At 31.6% G+C, this 18,880-nt stretch overlaps 1 protein-coding gene across 4 annotated transcripts in view; it reads left to right on the top strand.

Moving 5' to 3' along the window:
* LOC115890542 (serine/threonine-protein phosphatase 2A regulatory subunit B'' subunit beta) overlaps positions 1–17,310 on the top strand; it is a 76,014-nt gene extending 58,704 nt beyond the window's left edge. For 2 of the 4 annotated variants that reach the window (XM_030910801.1, XM_030910803.1), the window contains exons 7-13: positions 5,040–5,221; positions 6,936–7,061; positions 7,118–7,539; positions 9,475–9,743; positions 9,799–9,987; positions 12,247–12,329; positions 16,639–17,309. In XM_030910801.1, the coding sequence (XP_030766661.1) occupies positions 5,040–5,221; positions 6,936–7,061; positions 7,118–7,539; positions 9,475–9,743; positions 9,799–9,987; positions 12,247–12,329; positions 16,639–16,726 (1,359 nt within the window). In that variant the 3' untranslated portion in view covers positions 16,727–17,309. Of the gene's footprint in view, positions 1–5,039; positions 5,222–6,935; positions 7,062–7,117; positions 7,540–9,474; positions 9,744–9,798; positions 9,988–12,246; positions 12,330–14,201; positions 14,227–16,638 lie in introns of all 4 variants that reach the window. The other 2 variants (XM_030910802.1, XM_030910804.1) reach the window with 2 other exon arrangements.
* The last annotated feature ends 1,570 nt before the right edge of the window (positions 17,311–18,880 follow it).

Raw genomic sequence — 18,880 nt, 5'->3', positions numbered from 1 at the left:
ATTTTTTTAGAACCAGCTGTACCTGGTACGCATCTTTCGATAACGTATATTTCTGATTGAATTGGACCTACTCCAGCATCCTACATAGTCGTAGTAGCTTACATACTCGTATCCCTCTCTGCTTTGGTTTTGGAATCATCAGTATACCACATTATGGTATGCTCTTTTACATGCTGAGCAATCGTTTATGTCTTTCCAATACTATTTATTGCTCAATACTACAGCGAGGTGTTTCGCAAAGTTGTAAATTCTTGGTATATCATCCACTGGGAGTTGGAGGAGTGGAATTTTATTTGAGAGTGTTCCAAGCCCCTGGCCTGAAAATTCTCACAGTACTGTTTCCATCAATGACCCTTCTAATCATTATCGCATTGGCATAACTACCGACGACAATATGCAAAGGTGTTAGGTCTAGGATAACCTCCATTGCTGCTGTTGGGCATGTTCTCATGGCACCTGTGATGCAGATTCGTGCCAGTCTCTGTACTTTGCACAGGTTTTGCCTTGCTGTACGTTACTCTAGTTTTTTTGTACCAAGCAACTGGTCCATGCGTAATCATGGGTCACAGTTTTGGTATCCACCAACAACATGAATAGTGTAGAGGCCGTTTAAAACGCATATTTTACAAATGGTGATAATGTAAAGTTGAACGATCGCTGAACAGTCGAGGTCTTTATTTTATTTCTAATATTTTTTACCACGTAGGATCACATTTTTATCACATAGGATCACATCTTATACTAATAAATCGTTATTAGAAGTGTCATTTAAAATGCATAGATTATAATAAGTTTAGTTAAGTTTTTTACTGGAAGTGATAGGTACCTATTCAACTATTTTAATAGAAATTAAATTAGTAATTTTTCGAATTCATTCTGTAAAAAGCAAAATTAAATTGCGATTTGTGTAGGTAACGATTTTGAAATTAATCATGTCAAATTACAAAAATAATTGAATTACTGTTGCTCTCTTTAATTTAATTACCTTAATATTTACTTTAGAAGACTATATATCGTGTGCGAAGTTGTATAAAGTAAAAGGCATACATAGAGACATTTAATTACGATATACATAAAACATGGCACTAACTCGTAAAGTGAATTGCATCTTCTTCCGACTTGTCGAACAAGTTGTAGGCATCCGCATATGTCTATCGACCTTGACTTGAGGAGAGTTCGTGTTGACTGATGAAACGAATATAAATATTTATCACCTACGCCAACAATGGTCGATTGTTATACAACTATATAATGTCAAATTATGATATTTTTATTTTAATTATGGGCCCAAAATAAAATATATGAACTGTAATCTTTCTGCTCCCGAAATATCGCTCATATTGTACAGATATTTTCATAATATCTTTTTTAAATGTCTTATTCTGTTTATTGAGCAGTCGATGATAATCTGAAGTGAATAGCATTATTATAATTTAGCATATTTAATTATAGCATTATTGAATAGAATCTCATTGAATAGCATTATTTATTATATCAATCATTGAAACTTATAAAGGGAGACATTAAGAAACCCTCAAAAATAAAATAGATGGGTACTTGGTCCATCAAAATAAACTGCTGTTTCATTTAAAATTTGCAGTCTGGCTTTAAACGTTTTTTTTTAATTATTACGTAAAATACAGGGTAAACCATTTCTGGTATGGTATTTTATATATCATCTATTTTCATTTATAAATGATAGCCATTGACCTCGCCAAAATTATTATCGATCGTCATTCTCCAGCCGTATTTAACGCAGATTTTTTCGATTGTATGGTAAAATAAATAAAACTTATTAAAAAAATAAATTTTGCGATTTTCAATTTTGTTTACAGAATAGTTTTTTTGTTGGATGTCTAGTTTGGCATACCGTGCTGGCAACTGTTACTTTTGGGTCGGTATCTACATGTGTGGAAGTAAATCGCATAGTAGGGATCTTATTAAGTCGGAGTGAGAGAAATGCGACGGTGTGCTGTTGTTACGTTGCCACATTTCTCCGTTACGCCTTTCCCTATCAAGTAAAGTAGAATCACGATTGCAAACCGCTTATTTTTAAGACTTATTTTTCGAAAAGATAACTAGAAAAAATCATTAGATATGTTTCTGAGCATCTGAATTGGAATTATAAGGATATCGTTAAGGTGTCATTTTTTTTATTACGAGAAAAAGTCAGTAATTGCGAAAGAACCACTTAGATATTGAAACTTTTTTTATTCTAAAGATCGAATATTTTACAAGATGTTTAAATAAGAAAAATTCGTTAGGCTTGTTTTTTCCATTCAAAAATTTCAAACAACCCATCCATTTACTTTTAGTGCATTGGAATTTTCAGCAATCGTGTAACTTTTTTTATTTGTAAAGACTTTCACATGCTGTCTGTGAAGAAAATATAGTAGAAATATTAAGAAAGTTTTTGAAAAAAGTACAATCACTTATGTCTAATGGATTTCGAGATATCGATTTTTGAATTCAGAATTCTAATAGCGCGACCACTGTCGAACACCAACTCAATTCCACTTATTTTTACCAAAAGTGCAAGTGTTTCTAACTTGAACTTAAAATTTTTCAAGCTACAGGGAAAATTACAACCACTCGTTAATAAATAAACAAATAAAGTATCACGAGACGTAATTAATCGTGAAGCTGAACGTATGATGCATACCTTTACCTAAAATTTTCAGTACTGACGGAGGTACTGATTGGGTCGACCGGCGATCGGTCGACTGCGACAAATCTGCTATATCCTCTTCCACGTCTCTTAGCAATGTGCACAGTTTCTCAGTTTATTTCATACTTTTGGCAACGTTTTTACTGTTCTCTCTTTGTTCAGTACATTACAAACGCATTGTACTCTTCTTATATACGGAAATCTCGACCCAAGACTAACATTTGCCAGCCCTCAGTATAAAAGACGAAAAATAAAAATAGATTTTAATTCTGTTTCTCTTATCGAGCTCGATACATTAGCCTATGTCTAAATAAACCGTTTAAGACCATTTCTAAACTCAAGATTCTTTTTTCAACGAACTAGACTGGATTGACAAAAGTGTTAAATAAGAGAAGCCATTTGAGTATATTTTTTTTCGTCTTTGTTTTATAGTAACCTGTTTACAGAGATTTAGAATAATAATTAAATTCTTTTTATTAGAAATGTTTATTTTTCTCCAGTTAGCGTTCTTTTTAATATTCCATACTTTTTGTTTATTATTTTTATCCATATGTTGTGGGGAACGCTTTAGATAATTATTCATAATATGGAGTAATAATTGGATAAACTCATAATGTCACACCTGTCTGCATCCGCTGACCGCCCATCTGTGGGTGGCAATAAAAGCCGTTTATTCAATGAATTTCCTAATCTAATTCTTTATGCTGCTCCTACACCTTTAGCAGAAGTATATAAAAATATGTAGTTTTGTTATTACATATACATATACAATAGGGCTATACTGAAACGTAAGTTCGGCTGAAAATAAAACCAATTCGTTTCGTAAAAAAACGTTCTTTGGTCTGCATTTAATTAATTTATTGTTATTAATTATTTAATTTTAATTTAATTAGACGTTTCTTTGTTTCGAAAGAACGGTCTTTCTCAAAATTTAAAGTATAGATGTTTTTATTTTTTTTCTAGCAATTTTAACAATGAGAATTACTAAAGCAGTTTTAAATTATTACTGCAAGTAGTGGCATAGTGTAGAATTAATCGTAGAATAAAGGAATATAGATGAAAATGGATATAATGTCGATTTTTATACCTACTTAACAATGCTCAACAGTTAGTATCTTGATATTATTGCAATTCCAGTGATTTTAGTAGAAATCTTAGGTTGTCATAACTGAAAAAATAGCTTAGTAAAAAATAAGGCAGTGAAACCATGAAATAAATCAGTATCAATTTTTTTAATTCTTGTTACATTTTGTTCCTTTTATAGATATATCACGTTTTTATTGTATTTTAAAGAGTACCGTTTCTTTTCGATTTAAATTACCTGTCTTTTTTAAAATTTTTATTTTCAGTATCATGAAGTTTTATCAAAATTGTCTTGAAAATTTTCCGTTTTCCGGCGAAACGGGAAAAATGGGAAAAAAAGAACATCCTGATATTTTTGAGACATGAAAGAACCGAAACTCGAAATTATAAAATCCCGTTGCTTTCGATACTTTCGGGACTTGGTAACAATAATTAAAAAATTACGTTTTGTTACAATCAAAAGTCCATTGATACTGTCTCGCGGTCGAAATCAAACACTTTTAAATAAGTAGTGATGCTATCTCTTGTTGTTCTTACTTCTGTAATTCTTGAAGTTTCTATAATGTTTATTAGCAATCATTGAAGTTTCTATAATGTTTATTAGCAATCATTGAAGTTATTCATTAAATATTTTATTTTATTATTTAGTACAAGTTTATGTAACTTGTATTTATACCATACGATCGAAAAAAATGGCATCGAAGACGGCTGGGGAATGACAATCCATGATAACTTTGGCGAGGTCAAGCCCTATACGTCATTTACTTGGCCTGTACTTCTCTTTATTTCCTAATGGCGCTTACGGCCAATTGGCCTTAAGAATGTTGTAATTGGTTTTTATATTGAATAAAAATTCTTTTTAAATTTAAAATTCAAGAAAAAATATCTTTTTGGAAATAGATTTTTGTGTCTGGAAACATTCTATCCTTTTCTCAATTTTTCTATAATTAGTGTTAATTTTTGACAAGTTTTATGTCAATTTTTATTTAATGACGTCTAGGTGAACCTCTAGACTCGCCAAAATGAGCATAAATACGATCTCATTTTACTCTAGAATTAATGTAGAATATAGAATTTTATCAAGGATTTTTTCCTTAAAAGGAATTTTTTTTTATGCCTTTATAGTTTTTTTTGCTAATTTCTTACAAAATATTTTTACTTCTCAAAAACAGTTCACCAAAGTTTACAGAGAATTTAAATCTCTAATCAATATTACGAATATTTTTAATTGAAGGATCTCATTGTAAAACATTAATTGAACCAAATTTACATAAGACATTTTTTTCAGCCTCAGTTAAAACAGTCTAATCTTCAACACACCACTCTTCAAAGGCATGTTAGAGCCCATAGGAATGTTAATATACCAAGATTCCATTACCCAGTAGGCAAGCCTGGACCTCCTGGTCAACTGGAAGTACTGCGAGCTAAAGTTAAAGCTGCTTTCATTGGTATTGGTGATAGGGCTTCCAGGTAAGACATTAATTTTATAAAACTGTTAGGCCCTCCTCACACGAGGCGATATGCAAAGCAATCTGGTCGTCTAAATAGCATAGTGCTTCTCTAAAAACGTACGATTCTGGATTCCATCGTTTTTAATCTCATGCGATCAGAAATAAAGCACGTGAATCGGGCGGATCGCGCGTTTCCTTATAAAGGTTGATTCTCACTATACCTTCCGTTTCCCTTCCGTTTACATAAAATATTATATCATGTAAATGAATAGGACAATGCACACTATCTGTTCCGTTTCCCTTGCTTTTCATATCCTTTCCTTCCATACATTTTTTTGGCCGACGGACTGAAGCGTATCGGAAACAGCGTTGTCAAGTTCTTACATTTGTACCAGCTTTGTTAACATTTTGCTGATATTTATTTATTCTTTCACCTCTTAATTGAATCTATTATAACCTTTTTCAAACTATACAAATTTTTAAAATAAAACTTTCGTAATGATATAAATTATACAATAAAAAGTATGGAACTGATACGGAACGGAAGCTTACGTATAGCGCCAATACAATAAAAAATACGTAACGGATATGGAATGGAAACGGAAGGTATAGTGAGAATCAACCTTAATGTATGTCGTCAGAATAGATATATTTAAATCCAATAAACCTGTTGGCTATTGAAATTAATTGCTAAGATGATGAGGCCAGGGGCATTAGAAAATAATTTGCTAATCGTAATGCATAGGCTACAGGCTAGTAATTGTGTATTCTTGGTGTAAATTAGTGTACATTATTTAGTATTACTTCTACCTGTTTCAGTGCATATTTACACCCTTCTTTTTTTCTGGCAGAGAATTGTGTCATGCAAACTTTATAGTCTTAATGACCGTATTCATATTGTGACACCGTATCTCACTCAATTTTCCAAACGATTCAAAATCTTACTGAGCGTACATTACACCGTGTTTCTTGCTTGGCTTAATCAGTAGATTAAAACCTTTTTTATAATCTCTTTTGGGTAAGGTTTCATTAGATATCGAGATAATCTTAAAGATTAATATTTCATAAAGTAATAGGGGCAAAACAACCATTATAATCATATAAAAGAAGCTTCAATGTACGGATGAATAAATAAACGCCAGCTGTTACAAAACTCTTCTCATTACTAGAACTGCTCATTTTTAGGATAAGCAAACTCTTTTGTTTAAAAAAAGAAGAAAAATAGTGGCTCCGTTTTAATGGAGAAATATCTTCGTGTATTGAAAAGTGATCATCAAAGAGGGAAGACTTAAGAGGGCGCTGCTGTAAAAAAATCTACATTGAAAAGAAGCGCCAACCATTTTTAGAACGAGAAATAATTGCAGAGAGAGATAAATATGTGATTTCTGAAGGCCTGTTCTTCACTTTATTTATAACCGCTAAGTTCAGTTCGCTCCATTATTGCTTGTTAGCGACACTGTGGCTATTTAGTGAACCCTTATTCTTCCCATTTTGGTGCCCACTTTTTAAATAAAGTCCCATAAGATATGTTTCTTCTTACGGTCAACCTCCATACGAAGCGTGGAAAGAAAACGTGGACACCAAACCAAACCAAACCGAACGACGGAATTCTGACGTCATTACAATCGTGTCGACCGCATCGCAAGTCGACCCGTGTGCGGAGGGCTTTATATTGAGCATGCCTAGTCAATCGATTTACCTATTAATTTTCGTACATTTTTAATATATTTCAGGGAACACTTTGGCACTATTACTCAAGCTTGTCAATTGCCGTTGTATTGGAAAACTCCATTATACTTAGCTGCATGTGCTGATAAAGGTAGCTGTACTTTTGATCAGTTTATGACATTCTGGCAAGGGTGGGTATATAATAATTTTATATAAAACTATTATAAATGTATTCTTTCTATTCTAGAATGGCTTCCTCATGTCACGACGCGGCTTCCAGGTTTATTTACATACTAACCCGTGGTCGTAGGCAATATCTGGTACCAGAGGACTTTATACCCATGGTTCAAGATGTCGTAGAAACTCATCCCGGTCTTACTTTCCTAAAAGAAGCCACCGAATTCCATTCTAGATATGTCCATACCGTGATTGGTCGTATTTATTACTGCGTGAATCGTTCTTGGTCCGCTAAGATCACAGTTCCCGAACTAAGGCGCTCCAATTTGTTAAACGTAATTCAGATACTCGAAGAGGAAGAAGATATTAACCAAATTACTCAGTATTTTAGCTACGAGCACTTTTACGTTATCTATTGCAAGTTCTGGGAATTAGATAGGGATCATGATCTTTTTATAGATAAGCAAGATCTGACGCGACACAACGACCATGGTATGTATTATCTATATTTTGTTACTTTCTAATTAAATTTTATACCGCCCAAGACAATGCACGACGCATGTATACGGCCACTAATAGTAACTCACTACGACTTAATACGCGATCTACTCTTTGCTTGGTTTACACAGCTTATACGACTCGTGTACTTAACAAACATTTGTTATTGGTACACAGGGTATACAGGTTGCGTCGGGCGTCTATACAGAATTTCTAAGTTATTTATTATAGGAGCTACGCTGAACTATCACCGGACGCTGTGTGTCAATAAAAATGTTTGCCAAGTACACTAGTCGTCAGAGTCTGCCTTTAACTTAAGGCAGGCTGTATAGGCTTGGTGCGTTCTCCGCCGGAAAAAGCACCATGCTGCCACCATCGGAGATTACTGTAAACAGCGGACTAAACAATACATGGGTTTAAATAGAGAATAGACGAATTTTTTTTTATATAATTATATAATTTGTGTTAATTCTAAATATAAAAATAAAAGTAAATATTTTGATATCTTCAGAAGGTCTAATTTTATGATTTATCATTTAAGCTAATAAAAATTATTAGACGAGTTCAACTACGGTAGCGCGCATTGGTTTGCGCACCGGTTTTGCTAGTGGGGTCATAACTGGCGCTATTTCGGCTATAATGCAATTTTTTAAACGTTAATTATAATTTTAGATGTTGTGTATGCCTAAACGTCAAATTTAGTGATTACCCACAGCCACTGTGCCAAATTAAATTGTTCGAATGTCATATAATAATGGCCGCAGCTGTCATAGAATTGAGCGATTTAAAAATGATCATAAATAATTTTTTTCAAATGGAAACCCATTTCTTTATTTCACTAATGAAAAGGTTTTTTTTAATTCGTTACTTTTTGACTATACATATTCCTATCCCTAAAGTAAATCGTTTTTAAGTTATTTAAGATTTAGTTTTAAAGCATATATTTTTCTTGATTTTAACCAGTAGCCTATGACTTTAAACGTCAAGTGATATAAAATAATAGATCTGGCAATATCATATTGTGACGCTTTGTTCAAAAGGCAGCATCATTTCCGAGCCAACTTTGCGCTGTTTTTTTTTCAATCATACGGAATATTATTAATAATATCCACTATTAGATATCACAGCGAGCGAAAATACGAGATATATTTTTATAAATACACTTTTTAAACTCTTAAGGCAGGCAGCATTTATAATACAGGAAATTCAAATAACTCGTTTTCTGACAGATGGAAGGAAATAAATTGTCTGACCGTTTGACACTTAATGTCAAAGGAAGCTAGATAAAATAAAGAAAAATTATACGTTTTCCAATTAAATTTTAAATAACTTAAAAACGATTTATTTTAGGTATAGGAACATGTATAGTTAAAAAGTAACGAATTGAAAATCCTTTTCATTAGTGAAATAAAAAAGCGGGTTTCCATTTGAAAAAAAATATTTATCAAACTTTTTTAATCGCTCAATTCTATGACAGTTACCGCCATTATTATATGACATTTGAATAATTTAATTTTTGAAATAGATAGCCACATGTCTTCTCTTGATGTCAACGTGGTTGCGGTAATCAGTAAATTTTACTTTTAGGCTATACAATTTTTTTTGACAGGTAGTTTTTTTCGCCCAAAAATTTTAAATATATTTTTTCCTCAAAACCCAACAACATAAGTAATGTTGGGTGCAACATTTCAGGTAGTCCCGGTAACGGTTTAATTTTGAATTTTTGCGTGAAATACTTTAGTCGGGCATTTCTAATTTCTGCCGTATCGAGCGCTGCGATCGGAATTTTTAAAATCAACTGAAATGCACCAAGCCTATAATAATAATCAACAATAGTAAATATTCGCAATAGCAAATACCTACGTCTGGTGTTTGGGCCCATTTTGAAATAGAACTTTCATATATATACAAAGTATATTTATCTTTCAGCTTTATCGTCTCGAATAATTGACAGAATATTCAGTGGCTGTGTAACCAGAGGTACGAAACGCCATCAAGAAGAAAGAATGTCATATACAGATTTTGTCTGGTTTCTGCTGAGCGAAGAGGACAAACTCCACCCTACCGCCATCGAATATTGGTTCCGTTGCATGGACCTGGACGGAGACGGATTTTTATCTATGTATGAACTGGAATACTTCTATGAAGAACAAATGCAGCGGATGGAAAGCATTGGTATTGAGACTTTACCATTCCAGGTAAATGTTATTATATTTGTAATAGATAATTATTTTCTAAGCTTTCGTTTTGCAGGACTGTCTATGCCAAATGCTTGATATGGTTAAACCAAAAATTCCAGGGAAAATATCTCTAAGTGATTTGAAACATTGTAAAATGACTTCGATCTTTTTCGATACATTCTTCAATCTGGAGAAATACTTAGATCACGAACAGCGAGATCCCTTCGCTTCGCAGCGAGATCACGACTTAGATGGCATGGAGGTAAAGACTCAGGGGCGGATACAGAAATTTATTTTAGGGAGGCCCAAATCAAATATTTGTAGCCCTCTTTGAATAAAAAGATTACGGAAGGAGTATAATAACGCTCTCCATGTATTCATGCAAGGTAGACAGATAAAGGGCCCTAGGATAGGGATCCTTGACAGTTCTGTTTGACGGTTCATTTGACACATTTGAATTAGATTTGAAATTTTGTGGATTTATCAATCTTTACTGAGCTTATTTTATGTTACTATTTATTCTACTACTGATAGTTGTTTAAAGGTAGTAAATATTAGTGATGTAAAAATTCTAAGTAATCGTTTCAAAGTAACAGTTACTTTACGAGGACTCGAAGTAACGCTTACTATTTGAATTTAGGACTCGTTACTCGTTACTAAGCTAATTCGTTACTTTTGCGCCGGCAGTAATCCTAATCCCTAGAAATGCACGAACCGAGGACACAAAACTCGATACTGAAATATTCCTTACTTCGACGTAGGTCTAGTTGGTATCAATATGTTTATGTTTAAAGTGTTGACTTGACGCCGGCCGGTGTTTTGGATGGCAAATGTATGATATTTTTATTTATTATGATTGACTCATGCCGACCCGGAGGCGGCCCTGCCTCTTTGCCGTTTGTTGTCGCTTTTTATTAATAGAATAGAATTGTTTATTTAGATTAATATGTCTTAGATATTAATTAAAAATGGATTCACGTTAGTCACAAAAAATGTTAACATCTGAAAAAGCTAAAAATAAATATTTTTCTTCTTCAAAAGAGAATAGATATTTCGCCACTTAACTGTAAGAAAATCTACAAAGTAAAAATAGTAATTTTTAGTAAACACTGCTGGGGCTTTAATCCAAAGGACTTTTTTGAAGAGATGAATCCGCCACAGAGGAATATACATTTCTTTAATATTTTTACATTTTAACAAAAATATATACATTTTTTGTTATGTTACTCTTTAATGTTTGCCTATTTATTAATGTAATACAAAGAGAGAGAGAGAGAGAGAGAGAGAGAGAGAGAGAGAGAATATAAAAAAATACTTTATATTTATTATACACATATTTTATTTGTTTGATTTGTTTTCTTTTATTTTTAATTTTATTAATAGTACATAGTTTTATTTAACATATCATTATAAAAATATTATACATATTATTAAAAACATATTATTCAGTACTTGAATACCGAGTATTGAAATTATCCTATTAAGCCCTTACACTAGAAGAAAGTAGAAACCCCTAATAGGTTAAACCGAGCATGCAACGAAGATCGCCGCGCACAATAAGTAACGAAGTTCCACGTCAAGCCCAAGTGTTCCAACCTGTACACAAAACAACGATTATAAAGTAGCGATACTAAGTACCAAAGTAACGAGTAACTAAAGTAACGAGTCCTATTACCAAAAGTAGTAGTTACGAGTCCATAAAAAGTAACTAAAGTTTACATCACTAGTAAATATAGAAGGAAATTGTAGCAGAACTTGAATAACACTGACATTATTGCGATTTATCGAAAAAGATTCTAAAATAGTTGGTTGTGTAGTGTGCGGTAGATCTCGGTCAAAAATCGAGTTAAATAATGGAATAACTTTTAGTTAGTAAGTGACTATATATAATATACATACGTTTAGTAAACCGATAATTTATGAGAAATTCGCTTAAAATTAACTAATTATATATTTTTCCTTGCATTTTTGCTTTTATTTACTACTTGTCAAAGATTAGATGCCAAAGAATTTAGATAATTCAATTTGACTTACCTGCTTCAGTAGCGTATCGGATGTTTGTGTTAATAAATAATTATTATAACTTATATATTTTATTAAAATTGTATATTTTTATAACAATTTTAATAACTACCAACATTTATTGACAACGTAAAATAAAACAACATTTATTGAGTCTACCCACATCATATTTTTAGACGTTTTGAATAAAATTAGCACGGCACTGATAAACCGGAATTTAAGTCGACCCCGTCGATCTAAGATTTTTGATATGCTCCTTCCTTAATCTTCTTCTTCAAAGGTAGCCCTCTGTTGTAGTGCAATAATAAAATGTTGGCAGTGATAGTTGTTTGTTAACAAACAGTAACTGATATTTTAATTCAAAGGTAATTTTTTTCTGTAAATTTTAGGAATTTGCCTGCGAAATTGTTCCTTCTCTCACTGGACAATTGTTAAAAACATTTTTTTATACTTGATAAAGTTATATCTTTCTCTTAATAAATATTGTTTTTTTCTTTAGATGTCTGATTGGGATAGGTACGCCGCTGAAGAGTACGAACTTTTAGTGGCAGAAGAAGGCGGAAATGATCAAAATGATAGCCTGTAAGTATTATGCTTAATGAAATTATTATTATAAAATAGATACCCAAATAATTATACCAAATGAAAATATTGAACAATCTATTACAATATTATACAAGGTGAGTTTCCTACGATGTTCTCTATTGGGTATCTCGGAAACTACTGGAGATAGAGAGTCGGTTAAATGGGGAAAGAATTGCAGTTTTGTGGGGTCATATATATGCGTCTTTCAGATTTTTGAAAAAGTTTATGGCTTACTAGATATTTCGAAAAAAAAAACAAATTTCGGCTATTTTAAAAATTGTCCCTAATTCCGTTATAATCTATTTTAGACAAAAAGTTTTCAGATAAAAGTTGTAGATAATTACATCCTTAGTGAGATTGTGTTCTCCGATTTTTTCTAAAGCCTGTCATTTTTAACATATGACACAAACATATGTTTTTTAAATGGAAACCATAGTTGGCCATGGCTTCATAAAAAGCGCCATTTTTAAGCTTTTCAGTGAAATAAGCTGTAATATCTTTTTTTCGAAAAATTACTGAGTTATAGCCAATTCTTATCTTTCTTCACAAATTTCACTTAGTCGGTATGGTATTCTTATTCTGTTATGATTTATACCTTATAAAAAAACAGAATATTTTATTAAATGGTCCTTTAAAATTTACATTACATAAGCTAAAACTTAAAAAAACTAATATCACTACATACACTTTAAGTTATTTTAGAAAATGTTAAAAAAACCGCCATTGTTTTGAGTACATAAAATGCATCTTTTTAAAACTGAATTACAAGCTTTTCCCACAGAACGACCGGTCGACTTTAATAAACTTCTCCCGTACCGCCTCTTCGAGTGCCTCTCTAAATTCATAAGTTCTTTTCTAAACCTTGTTAAAAAAATCTAAAATGGATAGAGGCCCATGCAATTGCATAATTAAGCAAGTTTACATAATTATGATACGATTTTTAACATTTCATTCATTATAAGGGGGATTGTCACAATGAAAGTCATGTTGGAACCACTCTAATGGTGCGCGAGTATCTAACTTTAACTTTTCTAAAAAACGTAAGTAACGTTCACCGGTCACGCTTACACGCTTTTCTTTATTTGAGAAATTCATATTTACAATTTTTGTTTATTTTAATTTACAAAGTTTGGATGTGACAGTTTCACATTACTGAGAGCAACGACAATTGAACTTGTTCCCATGTCTAAGTGAAATTGTTTAAAAATGATAAGAATTCGCTATAACTCAGTAATTTTTTGAAAGAAACATATTAAAGTCTTATATCGCTGAAAAGATTAAAAAATAGCGCTTTTTATGAAGTCATGGCCAACTATGGTTTCCATTTAAAAAAACATATGTTTGTGTCATATGTCAAAAATTACAGGCTTTAGAAAAAAACGGAGGACACCATCTTATTAAGGATGTGATTATCTACAACTTTTATCTGAAAACTTTTTGTCTAAAATAGATTATAATGGAATTAGGGACAATTTTTGAAATAGCCGAAATTTGTTTTTTTTCGAAATATCTAGTAAGCCATAAACTTTTACAAAAATCTGAAAAGCGCATGTTTCTGACCCCACAAAACTGCAATTCTTTCCTCATTTAACCGACTCTATCTCCAGTAGTTTCCGAGATACCCATAGAGAACATCGTAGGAAACTCACCCTGTATATAATTTTTTGAAATATAACATATTCTAGTAACTTGGTGATGGATTCAAAAATAAAACTATATTTAATAATTTTAAGTGTACTCTAACTTTTGATTCGAAATTTTAATTATATTAACAAGGGATGAAATTAGAAATTAAAAACTGAAATATGTATTATAGTGATTATTTTTATTCTTATCTAAAACTAATTATTTATATTAATTGTGTTCAAGGGAATACGAGTGTGGCTATGATAGGGTAAGATGAAATAAAAGGAAGCATGTAATGTCATGTAAATAATAGATGAGATCTTCTGGCAAAAATATACTTAAAATTTCTCGTTATAGCATTTTCATCAAGATAGTCCTAAAAATGGTATCGGGCTCGACGTACCAGATTTTTTTTTGACTGCTGTTTATAGTTTCGTCTGTTCTAATTGAAGATTGCTGTAGTAAAATGTGTAGTTTCAGATGTATTTTGTAGATCTCGAAACATTCGAAAACTGTTCTAGAATTTAAGCCACAGTGAAAATAGTTCTGGGCGAACAATTAGCGTACGATTTTCGAAGTGTTCCACAAAAATCTCAGTGAAAGTCACTAGACATCACATCTATTATTTATCTGTGATTATGTTTGTTCTAACAAACGATTTTCTGCATAATAAATTACAAAACTAAATAAATATTTTAATATATACTGGGTTGTTATGTGTAATATCTGCCATACTAACTGACTAACCGACTAATATTATTAATAAATGTTATTATGTAGCGCTACTTATTTGATACTGCTTATATTTCTTCTCCTATAATCATTGATTAGAATAAGTGTAAATCATTTTTCGTGTGTTTTACAAGGCTTCTCGTTTATGAGTAGAGATACAAAGAGATACAGAGATACGCAAAGTATACCGGGTGCGTCTCAAAAAGTGGCTATAACTTTTTTATTTTTTCAGATAAAACGAGATTTGGTATGTTAGTATAGAACATAAATTGGGATTGATTGACGTTTTCAATTGTTTTCGGTCACTTCCGGTTTCACCGGAAATGACACCTACAACTCTTGATTTTTAAATGGCACCCTCGGTATTTTTTTACTTTATTTGATAGAAAATGGCATTCTGAAAAAACAAATTCTATTTTAAATTTCAATCTAGAGTGCCATAGCTGTGTTAAAAATATTCATTTTTAATCAATGAGCCTTGGAAAAATAGATTTGATCGTCTTTTTTTAGTGTCTTGTCCTGGCCGGTAAAAGATGCCCAAATCGTATTTTCAATCATATCTCAATTTTTTCAAATGGAACGAGGGTGGCTCATTAGCATATTTGGAAAAAGCATTTTTTTACAAATAATTTGATACCACACACTTGGTATTTTGAGTCAAATTCTCGTTATGAACCGCATATACTAACATACCAAATATCGTTGTTTTATCTGAAAAAATATAAAAGTTATAGGGGTGAGCCACTTTTGAAACGCACCCGGTATACCCTGCTGGCAAGCGAAACCTTGGGTCGGCGTTTACTTGTATAGGAGTGAATCGCTATGGCAATCTAGTAAGTCGGAGAGCGTAAAAATAAGCATTTATTACATAACCACTTTATCTGACGCTAGATTCCATGCGCTTGGGAAAATACTTGCCCTCTGTCTTTATTCAGTACATCTTATTTTACTAAGCGTGTTGACCCTACCCCTCGGCACCCAAAACGAGGAATGCTGACCCTAGTATACTATATTTTTAGAAAGCTCATTACAAGAAAAATAAAATAAAAAAGTAATATACTGAATATTCCGTTAAAAAAATATCAGTTTGGGTCATATTTCAAGAATGACAGCTCCCAGCGAAAATCTAGTTCCATTGGACCCTACGTGAAAAACTTTACGGGGCTCAGCTTTCACCTTTTGAATAAGTTATAAGATAACCGAGATATGAAGGGGTGGAAAACAACATGCAACATTTTTATTTTCGCCCTGTATTTCAGAAACCAAGGGGACTAGGACAAATATGTGTGTAGCATTTTTAGTTTCATAAAGTAGCACAGTGATGTGAAAACCGCATCCTTGTATCTCTACTTATAAACGAGAAACCCCATAAAACACACGAAAATGGGACACCATGTTTTTTATTAGAGGCTCCTAAAAAAATGGTGAAACATTATTTTAAAACGGTTGTTATTTTTTTATCAATGGCGAAAATAAGAATAAAAAAAGCGTGAATGTCTAAAATCGTCTACTGATAATCAAAGGGGCAGCGTTTTTATGAGCGATTACAAAATAAAAACAGAGGTTTCTTAAGGTATAAAATAAAGGATTCCATTATTTATATATTTTTTTTATTCCATTATTCCATTATTTTTTTTATTCCATTTCATTATTTTAAGGTATAAAATAAAGGTTAAACTAAATTTAAGCCTCTTTCAAGCAGTTAAAATGTGATTTGATATAGTCCTTCTGATAGAAAATTAATGACAACACGAGACTATGTTCCAAAAAAAACCTTTAGAGGCATCAACGTAATTGTGACTCAATATGATGTGATATCATCTATTCAGAACTGGATTGTATATCATTATTTTTTATAAAAAAAAAATATTCCTGCTCCCTGGATTGTTCTGCGATACAGCTAAACATACATTAAAATAGCACATACTTACTATTTTTAAATATTTAGCTCGTCCGATGAAGGAAATGAAGAACTACTCTCCGAAAATTTAGAAGGAGCCTTGGAATTATCCGACGACAGCGACTGTAGTATTTAGCCAGTGGGTAACAATTTGAAAGAAATCTCAAAACTGTAGTTTCTAGTCGGAATTGATTCACAAAATTCCTATATTTTATAATATTGTAGTCTCAAAATTCATTCTAAACGAAAGTGCAGCTTAAAATACGTAGATGAGTTGGCGTATGTAGCATCAAAACTCCGTCTTACACCGTCTTCAGCCACTCGTAACTTAATTAAATTAATCTGAAAATGGTGTAACATCAGTTTTAAGTAGATTTAAGAATCTTACTCCAAGCACAAATGAAGTGTGATTTTTTTCTATCGATAAGAAAAATTATTTTGTATTTGACATTAGTGTTTAGGTATTTGATAGTATATCCCCCGTCTAGTCTTGTAACTTTTATTATAGGAAATAATGCTTTAATACGTTTGTCGTGACCTTATTCAAAAGGGATTGCTCGATTGCCAAATTTAAGTTGAATAAATATATATTAATACTTCAGAGAAAATAAGAGAGTAATATTTTTGTGTATACAGGGTGCTACAAATTCGAGATACGAGCATTGGTATCTCGGTAACCGTAATAGATACGAACATGTTTAAATTGGGGCAAAGTTGTGCTTTGGGATGTTCACCAAGATGCTTAGAAGTTTTAAAAATTTCAGCGATTGCTCAGTTTTTTTGGAAAAACCGGATTTTTTTGAAAATAAATTATATTTTTTCCAATCGTTACTTTTAAGAAAATCAAAAAACTAATTTCACATTCTCATAGCCACTTTATTAGGGCTATCTGATAGTATTTTTAGATTTTCAAATTAACTGATAATTTGTGAGATACAGAGGCCAACTTAATTTTTTTTAAACCTGTGAACCTGTATTTTTTATTTCAGGTTTTGAAAGAACTCGGTCTCCTGAGTATAATGGTATGCCACACTTTATACTTTTTTTGTTTTGGGTACCTTAACAACAAAACTATTCAATAATTATTATCTAAAATAATTTCTAGTCCGACTCTGGTTTTTTAAATTAATTCATCTGATTTTATATTCATCGCAACAATATTGATCAACGCTAATTAACATTGAATAAGGAAAATCGAATACCTAACCAATAATTGGAAGATTCAAATAAATTCTATCCAGGTCAGCAATTTAAAGATATTATTTTTAACTTTTTTTATTGTGAATTTGAAATCTCAGTATGCGATCTAATAATATGCATAATATTAATCGTAGTTATTATAAATAAATCAACTTCTACAAACTAGTTTCTAAAATGCTATACATGTTCGAAAGGATTAGTCAAATTTAAACCCACCCTCCCTATTGCACAAATTTATTTTTCGTTCAATTTTCTTATACTTCCGAATGTATTTTGTACTCTTTATTGTAAATGTTGAGATGTATTGATTTCACTTTTACAAATGACGTGAAGTATATAATGTATTCATTTGTATATTAATTTTTATTATTTTATTGCATTTGATTTTCCATATTCAATGTTTTACCCCACGTCATTGTTAAGCTTGAAAACTTATCAATATTGTAACGATGAATAGATTAAATATTTAAAAAAACAGAATGTCCGAAACAAAAGAATATTAAGTGTGGCATATCATTGCACTCAGGAGACCGAGGTCTTTCAAAATCTAAAATAAAAAACGCAGGTCCGTATTTAAAAAAAATTAAGTTGGCCTCAGTAGCTCACAAATTATCAGCTAATTTGAAAATCTAAAAATACTATCAGATAACCTTTATAAAGTGTCTATGAGAATGTGCAATTAGTTTTTTGATTTTCTTAAAAGTAACGACAGAAAAAAATTAAATTCATTTTAAAAAAAATCCGTTTTTTTCCAAAAAACTCACCAATCCTTGAAATTTTTAAAACATTTTTGATGGCATCTTGGTGAACATCCTAAAGCGCAACTTTGCCCCAATTTAACCATGTCCCTATCTATTACGGTTACCGAGATACCGATGCTCGTGCCTCGAATTTGTAGCACCCTGTATATAAAAAATAAAAACATGCACAAGAGAATACTTTATCATTTTAATTCAGTAGAAGAAGCCATGCCTAAGCTTGTATAAATTAATATTTTTATACAAAAAGTGACTTAATAAATTTCTTTTTTGCGATATACTATACAGGTACTGAAGTAAATGATTATTCAACTTAAATTTGTCATCTTTTT

Source organism: Sitophilus oryzae, unplaced genomic scaffold, assembly GCF_002938485.1.
Source record: "Sitophilus oryzae breed Bouriz unplaced genomic scaffold, Soryzae_2.0 scaffold_882_pilon_pilon, whole genome shotgun sequence".
Classification (NCBI taxonomy): Eukaryota; Metazoa; Arthropoda; class Insecta; order Coleoptera; family Curculionidae; genus Sitophilus; species Sitophilus oryzae.
Note: the sequence above shows the minus strand (reverse complement) of the source record. Positions and strands in the feature narration are given on the sequence as shown.